The following is a 17,369-nucleotide window of genomic DNA, read 5'->3' as shown; positions in this document are numbered from 1 at the left end:
ATTAATTTTACTACATAATTAAGGAAGATATATTATCAGTGTTACTCAAACATTTTTAGAAAATAGCGAAAGGGAGAATGCTTTCCTAATCATTTTATGAAGCCAGTACAACACTGATACCACAAGCTAACAAAGAATTTCTGGATTTTTTTTTTTTTTTTGGAAAGTTTAAATTAGACCACTATTAGTCATGATCATAGATTCAAAACTCCAGATCAAATATTAGCAAATGCAATCAAGACATATACATAAAATAATCTGGAATGATCAAATACAGTTATCTCTGTAATGCAAGGTTGGTTCAACATTTGGAAATGAAATATGTTTTGCCATGTTAACATATAAAAGAGGAAAAATTGCATGATCCTCCTCACATCTCAGTTATCTCAGTAGAGACAGAAAAAAAAAATCTGGAAAAATTCAACTCATTCATGGTAAAATGTAAGGAAGGAAAAAAAAAAACTTTGAGCAAACTAGAAATAAAAGGCATCTTTCTCAAATTAGTAAAGATATCTACAAAATACCTATAAATAATATATTTAATGGTGAAAAATAGAATAGTTTATTCAGAGTATCCGTAAGTAAACCATAAGCAGATGAATGGATAAAGAAATGGTGGTATATCCATACAATTAAATATTACTCTGCAGCAAAAAGAATGAACACATGTACACACACACACACACACAAATTCATCTCAAAAACAGAATCAGAACAAATGAAATCAGACATAAAGAAATACTTACAATATGGTTTAATTTATATGAAATAGAACCTGTAAAACTAATGTTTAACACTAATGTATAATTGATATACAAAACTAATGCATAGTTTCAGTTTTGCAAACCAGTAGTTGCCTGAAGCAAGTAGTTAGAGATGATTGTATGCAAAAGCCACAAGGGAACTTTCTGGATGGAAATGCTCCATATCTTGAATGGGCTATGCTTCACAAGTGCATAAATCTATCAGTACTCAACTGTCAATTTCAATGAATTTTTAAAAAATATAAATTATACCTCAGTAAAGTTGTTTAAAATGTATACTATTAAAGAAAGCCTAAGGTACAGAACAACTCTTTCTGATCTATATTGTGGTAAGTTGTGACAGACTGATTGATCAATACGTAGGTAGATAGGTAGGTAAGAGAGATATCAAAGAAACAGTGAAAAGCAATACATAATATTAGTTATGCTTTGGCAGGGATCTCAAGTAATTTTTGTCTTTGCAATTATAATGACAAATGCTATAATATATAAACTTGCTAAAAATGAGCAAGTATTACATTTGCTGTACGTTTTTTAAAAAGGTTATGAAAAGGAAAAAAATATCTAAAATATATATGGTAGATTTTCAGGATACATTTGGGACTTCCTTTCAGCTCTTTCTTTCCTTTTTTATCCTCTTTTACCACCTCACTCTACTTCCAGTCTCTTGTGCATTTACTGGCTTTCCTTTATTCACACTGTATTACACATTCCTCTATATCCAGATCTGATGATGTTTGATGAAAACTTTTTCCTCAGTTTAATTCAAGTCAGTACCAGAAATCTCCAAGGGACTAATTATCAAGTTTGCACAATACTGAAGCCAACACAGGTATACACAAACATAAGATGATAAGAAAATAGAATGTGACTCCAAAGTAATTGCACGTTTTCATTTCTCCAGACCTTGGCCAGCCAAGATCAGTTTTTTCACACACCTCCAGGAATATCAAAGTCAGTAAGCCTCCAGAGAAACTCTGGTTATGAACTCAGTGGTTAACTTACATTCCAGGGGCCCTCTCAGAAGCAGGCCCGAAAGAAAGCACTGTTTACACAAACTTGCAGTCATTGGCCAAATCTATCTGTTGTGTTCTCTTCTAGAGGCCAGCTGGGAAAGCTCCCTTTTTCTCAGCTGCCCTCTAATAAAGGAAAATCTTTGCAATCCTACCTTTGGCAATCCAGGAAACCAGTCCATCCATCGTATCAGACACTTTGGTCCCTACGAGGTAAAAGACAACAATGGGCATGCTCATTGACCACAGTCACTGTTGGTTGATATGGAAAAGCAGCTAAAAATGCAACAGCAATAAAATACTTGCTTCTTACTTTTAACGTTATGAAGTGGTTTTCACTTAAATTTTTATAACCCTTCCCTCAGGAGGATATTGCACAAAGATTGGAAAGCATGTTGCCTTTATTTGCAGACACATGATGGTTTAGATTTAAAATCCTAAAGAACCCATCAGAAAGAAACTGCCGGAATTACGGGACACCTGGGTGGCTCAGTTGGCCATGGTCTCACGGTTCACGAGTTTGAGCCCCACATCAGGCTCTGTGCTAACAGTACAGAGTCTGCTTGGGATTCTCTCCCTCTTTTTCTTGCCTTTCCCCTTCACTTTCTCTCTCTTTCTCTCAAAATAAATAAATACACGTTAAAAAAAATGCCAGCATTATCATTGAAATGCCAAAAGTTACAATGTCAATATAGTCATATTAATTGTATTTCTATATACTAACAACAAACAATTGGAAAATATAATAAAAATGCCACTTTTTAAGGTGTAAGAAAACTGAAATTCTTATTGAGGAATGAATTTAATAAAAAAGGTAAAATATTTGCACACCAAAAGCCAGAAGACATTGCCAGAGAAATTAAAGAAGACCTAAATAAATGGAGAAACATATCAAATGCATGGAACAGAAGACTAAATATTTTTAAGGTTCTCTCCACAATGATCTAAAGCATGTATTCTCAACAGGGGCAGAATCACCCACAAATAGATAAAAATTGCTTCCTGGGGGGAAAAATATTCTTACATACACAATGGCTTATTACCTTCCAAAGCTCAACCCTATCTAATAGAATCTTATTATTTATATATAATATTTCTTATTTGAGAAAATTTAAGTAGATTTCTTTTTTCTCCTTGTGTTTGGGAGGGTAAGAATAAAAAAAAAAAAAGGTTGAGAAACAGTGATCTAAAAATTCAAGAGAGGGGTGACTGGCTAGTTCAGTCAGAAGAGTATGCAACTCTTGATCTCAAAAGTCCTAAAATTGAGCCCCACGTTAAATGTAGAGATTACTTAAATAAATAAAACTAAAAAAATAAAATAAAATAAAAATTCAAGATAGTCCTAATCAAAACACCAACAAGTTTTTAATAAATTGACAAGATAACTCTAAAGCTTATATGGAAATTCAAAGACCTTAGAATAGTTAATAATTCTGTGAAAGAATAAAAGACTAAGGACAGGGTTGTGCTGGATTAAGATAAAAAATATAGACTAAAAGAACATATTAGAGAAATAAATTCACAAAAATAAGGCCAAATGATTTTTGATGAAGCTCTCAAAGTAGTTCCATGAGGATAGTTAGTTTTTAAAGAATGGTGCTGAAATTACTAGGTATCTTTATGAAAAAAAAAAAAAAAAAAAAACAAAACAAGTTGACCTGTACATGACATAAACAATAAGTAATTTGAGATTTATAATATAAATAAACATAAAAGCTAAAGCAATCAAAATTTTAGAAAAAAACATCAGTGACTATTTTTGTGAGCAGGGAGTAGATAATGATTTTTGGAATGGACAAAAATGCCTAAATACCCATGAAAAAAAAGTCAATGAATTAAACATTATTAAAATTAAATAGTCTCTTCAAAGACACCATTAAGAAAACATAGGCAAACCACAGATTTGGAGAAAATATTCTCAATACATACATTTGACATCCACACACCATTACACCCACTCGTATGTATGTGTATGTGTGTACATACATACTTATGTGTATATACGAGCTTTATGTATGTCTGCACATATGTGTGCAGACACAAGAGTGTAGAAAGCACTCCAATATAAAAATAAAAATATCCAGTATCCAATTAAATAGGAGAAAACTTGAACAGACAAATACATGTCCCCAAAAGGTACGTGAGAAGATGTTTAACAGAAGGAGTCACCAAAGAAATAAAATAAACCACAATATGATAACACCACACATTCACCAGAGTGCTTGCTATAGCTGACAATTCAGTTGTTGGCAAAGATATGAAGCGATTGTTATGTTCGTGTATTATTGGTTGAAATGTCAAATGGTACAAATGTTTTGCAAAACAATGTGTTTCTCATAAAGTTTAACATACGTTTACTATATAATCCATCAGTACCATTTTTAGGAACTTTCTCAAAAGAAATGAGAACATATTCGCAGAAAGACTGGTATAAGTATGTCCATATATACATTTTTTTAAGTTTATTTATTTATTTAGAGAGGGAGCATGAGCAAGCAGGGGAGAAGCAGAGAGAGAGGGAGGCAGGGAATCCCAAGCAGACTCTGTGCTCTTTAGGCGCAGAGCCTGAAAACTGCATGTCTGTGAACAACAGAATGGATTCAAAAATAATACAGCATATTCAAAAAAGGAATTCAGCAGTAAAAGAAAACAAATGACTACTACATAAAACAGCATTATGCCGAGCGAAAGAACCTAGAGACAAGAGTACACATTGGATAATTATCTTTCTATGACATTCAAGAGCAAGAAAAACTACGGTGATAAAGATCAGAACAATGGTTTTCTCTGGGAGATAGAACTGACAGAAAAAAACTTGTTCTGATGATGACAGGGATAGATACATTTGAGGCAATGTATTGAATTGTACATTTAAAATCGGTCTTTTATTTTACGTGTTATACTTCAATTAAAAGTAAAACATAAGGAGAAAAGGACAGAAATAGAAGCTATATATCAAAATCTATTGGAAAGATATAAACAAAGGAAAAACAAATGGACAAGGCTGAGGCAAAGGGTTTAGGAAGCTACACTTGCATGATAAGATTAAAGCAATGCCAGGAAGTGATTGCTGAAACTTGGAAGAATATTTGCTTCAGGGGAATGGAAGAGATTTTGCTGGGAACGAGGCATTGTGAGCAGCTTCTAATGTGTCAGGCAATATTTCTTGACCTGATCGGTCACGTGTTAATAAAGATGTTGGCCTCATAATAATTAATTAGCTGCACATTTATTTTATAGCAATTGTCTGTATCTTTATTTTATTTTACAAGTAAGGGATTAAAGAAGTCTTAAAATAAATGAAAGGACTTCGCTTTTCATAACATGTTTGAAGAAGACCCAAAGAGTGTAAGATTTAAGTTGAGATATGCCGAGTGAGAAGGAGCAGGCTCTGTGAAGAGTATGGAAAGACAGAGTTAATGTAGGTGGGAAACCTGAAAGCAGGTCCCTGTAACAGCAGCATGATGGACTTGGAACACAGAGTCGTGAAGTTACATTGGTGAGGAAAGCATGAGCCACAGCATGCCGGACTTAGAGGCTAAAATAAGGAGCTTGAGTTTTATTCTACATGAAGAAAGAAATTATTAAAGAGTTGAGGTGCACAAAAACACTTCCACTGACATTTATAGGACACTGCTATGGTTTCTGTGTTAGAGGACAAGAATGAAATTAGCAAGAAAAGTTAGGATGATAAAATCTAGATCGGGTTAGAGACGCAGACCTGGCTTTGGGCGGTGACAGTGGATGGAGATACAGAGAAGTGAATGGCTTAGCGGGTAACAAGAAGGGAGACACTAATGCTACTGGATTGGTTCCCACCAGGACTGACTGAGTAGGTAAAAATGTCACACAATGAAATGGTAGTAGTTTAATACAGGGAAACGTTTTGGGGAGGAAAATTCATAGCTAATTTTAGGGGTTTGCAAATCAACGCTCCTACCAAAAACCTGAAAGCTCATGTCCACTCCCTGCTACCCCATCCCTCACTGTGACAAGAGCTCATCTGCTTAACTATTAACTCTCACTTCCCAGACTAACTTTTGTTCCAGCCACACTATCCTTGTTCCTTCTCCTTCCTGTCACCTACACTAACATTGGTCCCCTTAAAATACACTTTGTTTTTCCAGTAGAGAAAAACTTTCTCTACCATACACACATGATTAAATTTTTATTCATCTGCTAAGGCCCACCTCAAACTTTACTATTTTCTTAAAAGCTTACTAGGAGAATTCTTTTCTGTATAAGGTGCAAACCTTGAGAAAATCTATGTGCTTCAAGTTACCTGGTATAATATGTACCGATTCAATTCACCAAATATATGTTGATCACCTATTATGTTCCAGAGTTAAATATTAGGACTAGAAAAACGAATAATCAATGGTGCTCTGTTTCATATACTCTCAGCTTACTTGGAGTATAGCATTTGAACAGGAAATTAAAATAGATGTGGCAAATGTCATAATGTAATGAGCAAAATGTTAGAAGAATGCAAATGAAGGATAATACTATTCTGCTCGATGGGGTTTACCTTAAAAAGTCACCTTTGATCTGACCCATGTAGTAGTCATTTTATTGAGTATTATTAAAAATTAAATATATCCACGAACTGAGTTTCTCTCAATGCCTTCAGGCTTTGCAACATGCAGTCACTGTTTTTACCTTACACACACCTTGCTCAGGCACACTGTGAGTCTCGGGAAGCTTGTTGGAGCCACAAACAAACCCTCCTACACTCAATCATTCCCCTCTTATTTGTCTCAGAGAAAAATACCTGGATGGGAAGAATCCTCAGTGTGCTTCAGCCCTGCATACATCACTGCTCTTCGTGGTTTCCTAGTTTCTTCACCTGGAAAACAAGAGGAATAAACTAAATCTGTGCTATCCTTTTTTGGCATCAAACTCCAGTAAAATGGTGGATATAAAAACTGTATTATAAGAAATATAGGTAAATATTTATTAGAGGGAATTAGTTTCAAAAAAGGTATAAAGTTATAAATAGGAATTCTGGTTTCTATTTCCACGCATAAGGAGCTTAGATGTTGTCACTCCATCCTAACAACAAGTATAAAGCTGAACAGACTGAATAATGCTTCTTGGATCCACCAGAGAGGGGAAGACACAGGTCAAACCACTGTCCCCAAGATTAGAAAGACAGCCAGCAAGACGTGGGGTACCTCAGCAGAGCCTCAGCAGCAAAAACCACTGCAGAAACCAGTGCCACAATGGGAAAATCTGAACTGTAACTGACAAATTGCTGGAGGCTCAGTACAGGCAAAACTGAGAGTTTAAAACTCTGGGAGGAAACTGTCATAGGAGAACCACCACAATATTGTGAGATTTATCTCCAGGAGGTCAAACACATTTACAAAATAAACATCAGAGGAAAATCCCTTCCAGCTTCTGGCAGTGGGAGGGGAAAGAAACCATATTAAAATATAGCAGATCACTCTGTTTTTCTTTACAAGGCCGGCCTTCAGGGGAAACTAGTCAACTAGAACCTGAAATGCTGCATTACTATCAGAGTCTAACTAACCAGGAAAGGGAAATACCCAACTCCAACCCATTCTACCCAATCTTTTGCAACTTAAAGAAAAAAAAAAAAATGCTAGAAATAAAAAACACTCTAATAAAAATGAAGAATTCTTTTGATGATCATATTAGCATACTAGACACAGTTGAGGAAAGAATCTCTGAGCTAGAGAATATATTAATAGAATCCTCAAAACCTGAAAAGCAATGAGAAAAAACACTAAAAGAATATCCAAGGACTGTAGTACAATTATAAAACGTGTAACATACACAGAATGAAAATACAAGAAAAAGAGAAAGAAAAAAACAGAAGAAATATTTGAAACAATAACTGAGAATTTCATCAAATTAATGCCAGACACCTACCTTAGATTCATGAGGCTCAGATAATAGTGAGAAAAATGCCAAAAAAAAAAAAAAGGCTACATGTAGGCATATAATTTTTAAACTACAGAAAATCAAAGAAAAAGACAAAATCCTAAAGGATTCCAGTGGGAAAAAAGCACCTTATCTATAAAGGAAGATAAAAATTATATGTGATATCTGATTTCTCCTCAGAAACCATGCAATAGAAAAGAGCAGAATAAAATATTTAAAGTGTTGAGAGAAAAATACCCATTAACCTAGAATTCTATACTCTGCAACATTATCCTTCAAAAGTAAAAGATAAATACTTTCTCAGATAAATAAAAAATGAGGAAATTTATTTCTTTGAAAGAATGCTAAAAGAAGTTCTTTAGAGGGAAAGAATATGGGTCAGAAACTCAGATACCCATAAAGAATGGGGGACTAGTGAAAACGGAATAAGTAAAACAACAACCAAAAAAAAACCCTTTTTTCTTACTAATGATCTAATAAATAACAGTTTGTTCAAAATAATACCAACATAATTTTAGATTATGTGTACACATGCATATATCATATATATTTATTTATATATACACACATATATACTTACAACTAAGGAAATGAATTGCAGTAATGATATGAGAAATGGAAAGAAAGAATTAGGATTATTTTGTTATTGTAAGGTATCCATAATACTTGTACAGTGGTATAGTGGTAACTGAAAGTGGACTTGATTAGTTGTGTGTGTATATTGCAAACTCAAGGTCAATCACTAAAAAAAGGAAAAATAAAGTATTATTGATATTCTAAGAAAGGAGAGACAATGAAATTATATATGTTCAATTAAAACCACAAAGGCAGAAAAAAGAAGAGACAAAAATAACAAAGAACAAGGACAAATAACAGAGAACAGTAAATAGGGTAAATATTAATCCAACTAGATCAATAATGCCAATTGAATGCCAATGCTCTAAATGCACCAATTAAAAGACAGATGTCAGGGTAGATTAAAAAACAAGACAGAACTACATGTTGCTTATATGAAACTTGCTTTAAATATAAAGAAATATATAGATTAAAAGTAAACGAAGAAAAATATACCATGCTAACACTAATTAAAACAAAGCAGAAGTAGCTATATTGATTTCAGACCGAGCAGGAATCAAACCAAGGAAAATTATCAGGTATATACTTACTGATAGAAGGATCAACTCTCCAGGAAGACATAATTCTTAAAGGGCATGAACCTAACAAGAGAGCATCAAACTGTGTGAGGCAAAAAAATTGAGAGAACTGTGAGGAGAAATAGATGAATCCATTCTCAGTGTTGGTGACCTTAACATTCCTCTATCAGAAATGAACAGGATCATGAAGTAAAAAATCAGTAAGGATATATTTGAACTCCACACCACCATCACTCAACTGGATGTAATGAACATCTGTAGACTAATCAGTCCAACAACAGCAGAGTAAACAGTTTACTCAAGCTCACATAGAACTCAGCAATACAGACCACATCCTGGGCCATAAAACACCCCTTAACAAATTTAAAACTATAGAAATCATACAATGTCTGATCTTAGACCACAAGAAAAGTAAACTAGAAATCAGTAACAGAAGAAGACTGAAAAATCTTAAAATGCATGGGCTACTTCTAACTAACACATAGATCAAATAAGAAATCTCAAGAGAAATTTAAAATATTTTGAACTAAATGAAAATGAAAATACAACTTATTAAAATTTGTGGAATGTAGCCAAAGCAGTGCTTAGAGGGAAATTTACAGCATTGAATGCATATGTTAGAAAAGAAGAAATTTTTCAAATCAGTCATCTAAATTTCTGCCTTCAGAAACTAGAAAAGGAAGAGCAACTTAAAACCAAAATAAGCAGAAGAAAAGAAATAATAAAAATTAGAAAAGAAATAAGTGAAACAGAAAACAGGAAACCAGTAGAGGAAATCAATGAAACCAAATACTAATTTTTTGAAGAGACTAATAAGGTTGATAAGCTATCTAGCCAAGATAACTAAGAAAAAAAGAGGACACAAATTACTTATATCCGAAATGACAAAAGGGCTATCACTAAAGTTCCCATGGAAATTAGAAAGATAACAAAAAATAGTGTGAATAACTATAAGCCAACAAATTTGATAATCTAGACAGATCAATTCCTTGAAAGGCATAATTTGCCAAAGATCATATAAAAAGAAATAAGGCAATCTGATTGGGTCTTAAATCTATTACAGAAATTGAAACAGTAATTAATAATCTTCCAAAACAGAAAGTATGAGGCCCAGGTGGGTTCACTGGTGAATTTTACCAAATACGTAAGGAAGAGATTTTATCAATTCTCTACTATCTCCTTCAGAGAATAGAAACAGAGGGAATACTTTCTAACTCATTTTATGAGGCCATTATAATCCTCATAATAAGACCAAAGACATTATGAGAAGAGAAGACTATAGGCCAAGATCTCTCACGAACATAGATGCAAAAATCCTCAACAACAGCAAGTCAAATCCAAAAAGGATAGAAATAATTGTAATCCATAACCAAGCACAATTTAATCTGGGTTTGCAAGATTAGTTCAATATGCAAAAATTCAATTAATAGTAATTCATCCCATCAATAGTCTAAAAAAGAAAAAAAAAACATTTAAATCAGCCTCCAAAAAGCTGAAATACTTGAGTACAAATCTAAGAAAATTTGTACAAGATCTATGTGACATAAACTACAAAACTGTGACAAACAAAATTGAAGGGTCAAATAGATAATCCACATTCATGGATAAGAAAACTCAATATTCTCAAGAAGTCAGTTCTTATCAAATTGTTTTACAGATTTGATGCAATCCCAATCGAAATCCCTTCAAATGATTTTATGTATATCAACAAAATGATTCTGAAGCAAAAGCATAAAACTCCTAAAAGATACCATAGGAGAGGGGTATCTGGGTGGCTCAGTTGGTTAGGCGGCGGACTTTGGCTCAGGTCATGATCTCATGGTTTGTGAGTTCGAGCCCCACATCAGGCTCTGCGCTGGCAGCTCAGAGCCTGGAGCCTGCTTCAGATTTTGTGTCTCCCTGTCTCTCTGCCCCTCCCCTGCTCATGCTCTCTGTCTCTCAATGATAAATAAATGTTAAAAAAAATTTTTTTAAAAGATAGCATAGGAGAAAATCTACATAATCTTGGGTATGGTAGTGCCTTTTTAGATATAACATTAAAGACATAATTCATGAAAAAAATAACTGAGAAGCTGAAGTCCATTAAAATTAAAAATGTCTGCTTCTGTTAAGACAAAGCAAGGAAATTGAGAAGACAAAGCACAAACACACCTAATTAAGGACGGTTATCCAAAATAGACACTTTTAACACTCAACAATAAATGTATATAATAGTTTACTTTTATGATCCAGAAATCAACAAAATAAAATTCACCATGATGTAAGAAAAGTTGGAACAGGTGATAGAGTAGCAACAGTTTTCCTTCCTTTTTGCAATTACCTAAATTACTTGAAAGTGTTACACCACATGGTATAAAAATCAAATTTAATGGGCACCTGTGTGGCTCAGTACATTGAGCACCCAACTCTTGGTTTCGGATCAGGTCATAATCTCAGGGTTCATGGGATCGAGCCCCACATGGGGCTCTTATTCTCTCTCTTTCCCTCTCTCTCTCTCAAAATAATAAACATTAAAATTTTTTTTAACTTTTTAAATTCTGCCCTAATATCCTATAAATCAACTCCCCTTTGTTGGCTTATTATGCTAACATTCTAAAAGAAGACTTTACAAAAACCCTTCCCCTCCATGTGTTAACAAGGATGGTGAGACAGGAGAAAGTGCTTCTGGAGCTAACCAGCTGGTGCAGAACATAAAGGAACCCAGGCAGAAACTGCACCCCTGTAGTTCGAAATCTCTTCCTAGTAGGAAAGCCCTTCTACCAATTTGAATGTATATTCAGTCTTTGAATGGAGCTCAGCAGGGCCAGCCCAGAGTGTGATAATGACATATTTGCAGGTCTTAATCTTGAGAGCCTGTCTCAGCCTGCTCTTGCCTTCACCCTAGAGGATTTCCTCTGCATTCTTCTCAGATGTGTACTCTGAACTCTAATTTGTAGTGAATGTTCCCACACATTCATTTACACACAGCTTGCTTGGAGAAAAACTTGCTGAGACATTTTGAAATGGAAACTGAGAAGAGGAAAACAAGCTGGAAATTTCCCTACAAATGTAGACTCTGAAGCCTAAAGGGAACTGTATTTCCATTTGTAAAGCAGAAAAAAAATGGCCAGCTCTAGGGAAGCATAACAGGTGCTTTCCTAGGCTAGAGAAGTTGGGAGGAACAATTTTTTATAAAAGCAGAAAAATCAGAAACTTTCTAAACCTTGCCCCTTCGGCCAGATAAAGTGCTGGCTTTCTGTTTCCAGCCCTTCCCAATCACAGCAGAACTCTCAGGTGAAGTCACAAATACACACAGACATAACCTCTGTCAGCAGGAATCACAAGACTACAGGCTACAGGGCACTGAGCCATGCTCCATGGGCAGGGAATCCCCCCCTCCCCCAATGCCTTCATGTGGCCACAACCAGTAGCTGGCAGGAAGAGATACTGGATGTTGTGATTTGTTGTGAATGCTCCAGAATTGCTTTTGATGATTGCCTTGAAGCTGTGATGCTCTATGTTAGTAAGCAGCCTCTTGACCAACTTCCAGGTTTTCCTGTGGGTGCTGCTTTCCTGTCCTTGATCCAGGAAAAGGGACAAGACTGAGAGAGCTGATATGTCCCCTTTCACAGAGAAGGACTTCAATGCCCCTTCTTCTCACCTACTCATTTGCCTCTCCCTTCCACCTCCATTTTCACATCATTACCAGATCTGGGCATGCTGTGGTACCATGTGAGATATATGAGAAATGTGTGCTCCTTTTCCCATATCCCTGCATGTATTCAGTAAGCACATTCTGTGTGTCTGGCATCGATATAGGAGCCATCTTATGTATGTATGTATTTATTTAGAGAGCATGCAAGCAGGGGAGGGGCAGAGAGACAGGGAGAGAGAGAATCCCAAGCAGGTCCTGTGTGCTGTCAGTATGGAGCCCAACACAGGGCTCCTGTCTCACAAACCAGAAAATCATGACCTGAACTGAAATCAAGAGTCTGACGCTCAACCGAGTGAGCCACCCAGGCACTCTGATCTACGAGCATCTTAAAGAAAGATGTAGATAAAAAAAGGTGACTATTCTCAATGAGCTTATCTTGTATTGTAGAAGATAAGCAAGTGAAAAGGCACCAGAAGTGAGAGAGCTATGAAACCCAGCTTTATCTTAACTTCCAGAGCTCAGGATATGCAAAGACCCCTTCCAGAAATTTGTTCTTGAATTTGGATCTTTATGAAAAAATGGTACATCGAGCTAAATACCAGGAGTATGAGATGTCCAGGTTTCACAAGGTCAAAGAATATTTATTTTCTCTACATCCAGTGATTTAAGGTTTTGAGACAGAACTTTTTGCACTTCATGTAAGTTTTTTAAATAATGCAAGAAATCAACTAAATTATCCTAATAACTGCACAAACACTACTGTCCAAGAGGTTGATACTGGTAGAGTTTGTTTAATAGATATCTCTGCATAGTGGACCATGGCTTTAGTTAGACCACTGTTACAGCAGTGTGAATTTGGCCCTTGAAATGCAGTTTAAGGGTAACAGTATGTGGGGGGAATCAATATGCTGAAAGTATACAAGACCAGAAAATCCCGATGGGGTTTAAAATCTGTGAGAACAGCTCACACTTCATTATTATATTATTAATTTGATATATGATTATTCTACAGCATTTATTTTTAAAAATGAACTTTAGAACTGTTGGTTCCTAAAAAAGAAAAAAGAATCCTGATATAGTTTTCATAGATAAGTTTGATTAGAATTTATATCTTACATTATGTTTTCTAAGTCTACATCTTTTCATTACATGAGTTAGCAATTTGTTTGCTTTCTTCATATAGTCATTATGATTGTCTTTTCTTTTCATTTTTTTATCACTTATTACTGGTACACACAGAAAGTGGTTTTGTGTTCTTCACTTATAAGCTGACATCTTACTGAAATTTCTTATTGTGGTTAATAATTTTTGTCATTTTAGGACACCTGCGTGGCTCAATCAGGTAAGCATCCAACTCTTGATCTCAGCTCAGGTCTTGATCTCAGGGTTGTGAGTTCAAGCTCTGTGTTGGGCTCTACGCTGGGTGTGGAGCATACTTAAACAATAATAGGAATCATAATAAATAATAATAATAAAATAATAATTTTTTCATTTTATGCTCTTAGGTTTCCATGGCAGAGCCATATAATCTGTAAATAACGATGAATTTCCTAGTCTTTTCCAATTATATACTTTCATTTCCTACTACTTTGTAAAGTGGATTGATTACAATTTCTAGAAATCTCTTAAAGAGTGGTTTACGTAAGACATGTTATGGACCTGATTTAATGGAGATGTTTCCAGCATTAAAGTGATGATATAATTTTTATCTTTATTATTATTATGGTTTCAGAGTGACATTTATTGTCTAAAAGGAGTGTCATTCTAATCTTAGTAGTATTTGCAGAAATAGATATTTTACTTTGGGTAAAATATCTTTATCTTTACTTTGGTGTTTTCACTGCAAAACCATATATTTATTTTCTTCTAGATATATTAAAATATGATTAGTTGTTACCAGATTTCCAAGTTAAACCATCTGCAAATTTCTTATTTATTGGATAAACACTACTTGGTTATGGTGTTTTAAAAAAAATCTTTGGCTCACTGTTATACAGAAACTTGATCTATAAAATAATGAGAAATGTTTTATTCATGACTATTTTGTGTTATTTTTGTATTATTTAAAGCAGTATGCTATTTCCTTAAAATTAATTGATAAGTATTCCTTTTTGTGTAATCTATAATATCTATAAAAGTATTAGAATCTTTGTTCATCAAAGTTAAAGGCAACTTTGTCTGAATTAATTATTCGGACTGGGTCATTTTTAAAAAATGGCCTTATTTTGAAAATTTTAAGATTTACTCTCATGGATTCCTGGTAAATTTGAAAAAAAAAAATGAGCTGGTTGTTCATCCTTCTGTCTCCAAACATGTAATACTTCTGCATAATTAGAATAAGGTATTTTGGTGTAGAAAGTAGCATCAAGAATTAAAAGTTGGATGTGCCCAGTGTTATAAATGAAGAGGAATCTCAGAACAAAATTTAAAAGCTGAAGCCACACTGGTTCACAGACTTATAAAATTTGAAACTACAGAAACTACGGGGATTGATTTGCGGAGAAAAATTAAATAAATTTAGATAATCAAAAATGTTAAAGAATAAACACATTTTTCAAAGACAAATGTAACATTAAAAAATGTTGACTTATCAGGTTACCAATAAAGTCTCAACCAATTTCAAAGAATCAACACTATACTGACTACATTTAAAAAATTTTTGTTTAAATTTTATTTATTTATTTTGAGAGAGAGAGAGACAGCACAAGTCAGGGAAGGGCAGGGAGAGAGGGAGAGAGGGAGAGAGAGAGAAACTCAAGCAGGCTTCACGCTGCCAGCTCAGAGCCTGATGTAGGGCTCAAACTCACAAACTGTGGGATCATGATCTGAGCCAAAACCAAGAGATGGATGTTTAACCTACTGAGCCACCCAGGTGCCCCCTGACTACATTTTTTATCATAATTAAATTAGTTAGAAATCTTCAATTAAATGATAAGCTAATCCCTATATTATAGAAACGGACTAAAAAAAGGAAACCTTGGGGATTCCATGGTTTAAGAAGTGTAACAGAAGCTATAAAATACTCCTTTTTAAACAGTCACAAAAGTAACATGTGCTAAAACATGCAACTTGCTGCTAAAGCAACACAGAAATTTCAGCATTAAATTCAGTAATAATAAGAAAAAAGGAAACAGTACAGCATTTAAAACAAATCAGTTAAAGAAGACTGAAAAAGAGGTACATTCATCACCCACCTTATCTCCAATTCAAAAAGTAGAAAGAAAATAATAAAGAAAAGAGGAGGACTTATAATACAAAATAGAAAAAAATTGTAGGAATCAAATAAAATCATAAAAATAAAAAATGGAAGTGAACACAAGGAGAAAATATGGTTTGTGAAAAAGACTGAAAATTACAAACACCGAGCAAGTCTAAAGAAACAGAATTGATATAAAGAAAATATTGTGAATGAAAATGGAATCCAAAACTGTGTAGAATGACCACTGCATAGATTCTGAAATATAAAAGTAGCGTAATAAGTTTAAAAATAGATTGAACAGAACAGGTTTTATGAAAACATAAAGAGCAAAAATTGAATTAAATTAATAAAAAATGTGAAAATTATTTTAATAGTTATTTTATTTTCAAAAATCCTTTCTCATTCTCCTATAACTCAATGTGCAGGTGGGCAGACACACACATAGACATAGAGGAATGTCATTGTGTTCAAATAATATTTTATTGAATCTTCGTAAGTAAAAATGATCTAAGGGTAGAAAAATAAGGAAACTGTCCATCTCATTTCACAAGCTGGTATATTTGATGTCAGAAGAGGTTAAGGACTATAATAGAAATGGATATTTTCATTATAACAGAATAATTGTACTTATTAACAAAGTTGAAACAAATCTAAATAAAACATTAACAAATGAGATTCAGTAGTGTATTTGAAATAAAGTATTATGACCAAGTTAAATTCATAACAGAATTATAAGGATGGTACAATACCAGAAAAATTGATGTAATTCACCTCACTAAAATTTAAGAAAATAAATTATGATAACCACAGAAAGAGAACAGGATGTTAAGATATAAGAAAAAAACAATTTTACGGGACAAATTCATGTTCACATAAAAAGAATCAATTTTATCCCTTGTCTCACACTACACACAAAAATTAACTCAAACTGTATCATAAACTTAAATGTAATAGTAAAGCTATAAAACTTTTAGAAGAATATGAAGGAGTAAATCATGATTTTATTCATTAGATAAGGATATCTTCATTGTAACACCAATAGCAAAAGTTCTAAGATTGTTAAGTTGGACTTAATTAAAATTTAAAAATATGCTTTATGTTTTTAAATGTTTATTTTGAGAGAGAGAGAGAGAGAGAGAGAGAGAGAGAGAGAGAGAGCGCGCGCACACGCACACGCACAAGAGGAGGAGAAGGGCATAGGGAGAGAAAGAGAATCCCAAACAGGCTCCATGCTGTCGGCACAGAGCCCAACATGAGGCTCAATCCCAGGCACTGTGAGATCATGACCTGAGCCCAAATCAAAAGTCAGACACTTAACAGACTGAGCCCACTCAGGTCCTGAAAATGTTTGTGCTTTAAAGAATACCATCAAGAAAGTGAAAAGACAACCCACAGAATGGGAAAATTATTTGCAAATCATATACCTAATAAAATAATTACATCTAGGATATATTTATTTTTAAAAAATCAATAATAAAAATCATTCAATTAAAAATCGTCAAAGGATTTGAATAGACATTTCTGCAAAGAAGATTTTAAAATGACAAATGAGCACATGAAGATACTCAATACCATCAGTCATTAGAGAAAAACAAAATGAGATACTCCTGCACAAATACGAAGATGGCTCCTAATAAAAAAAGACAGACAACGATAAGTTTTGATAAGGATGGGGAGAAATTGGAACACTCATACATT

At 34.0% G+C, this 17,369-nt stretch overlaps 1 protein-coding gene across 6 annotated transcripts in view; it reads right to left on the bottom strand.

The window, feature by feature from the left end:
• The window catches only part of LOC144613236 (uncharacterized), a 715,514-nt gene that overhangs the window by 128,390 nt on the left and 569,755 nt on the right, over positions 1-17,369 (bottom strand). For all 6 annotated transcript variants that reach the window (XM_078435068.2, XM_078435070.2, XM_078435074.2 and 3 more), the window contains 2 exons: positions 6,549-6,623; positions 1,933-1,983 (listed from right to left, as the gene is read on the bottom strand). In XM_078435068.2, the coding sequence (XP_078291194.2) occupies positions 1,933-1,983; positions 6,549-6,623 (126 nt within the window). The remainder of the gene's footprint in view (positions 1-1,932; positions 1,984-6,548; positions 6,624-17,369) is intronic.

This window comes from Panthera onca, chromosome D2 (genome assembly GCF_046562875.1).
Source record: "Panthera onca isolate mPanOnc1 chromosome D2, mPanOnc1 haplotype 2, whole genome shotgun sequence".
NCBI classification, from domain to species: Eukaryota; Metazoa; Chordata; class Mammalia; order Carnivora; family Felidae; genus Panthera; species Panthera onca.
This window is presented reverse-complemented; position numbering and strand designations above follow the sequence as displayed.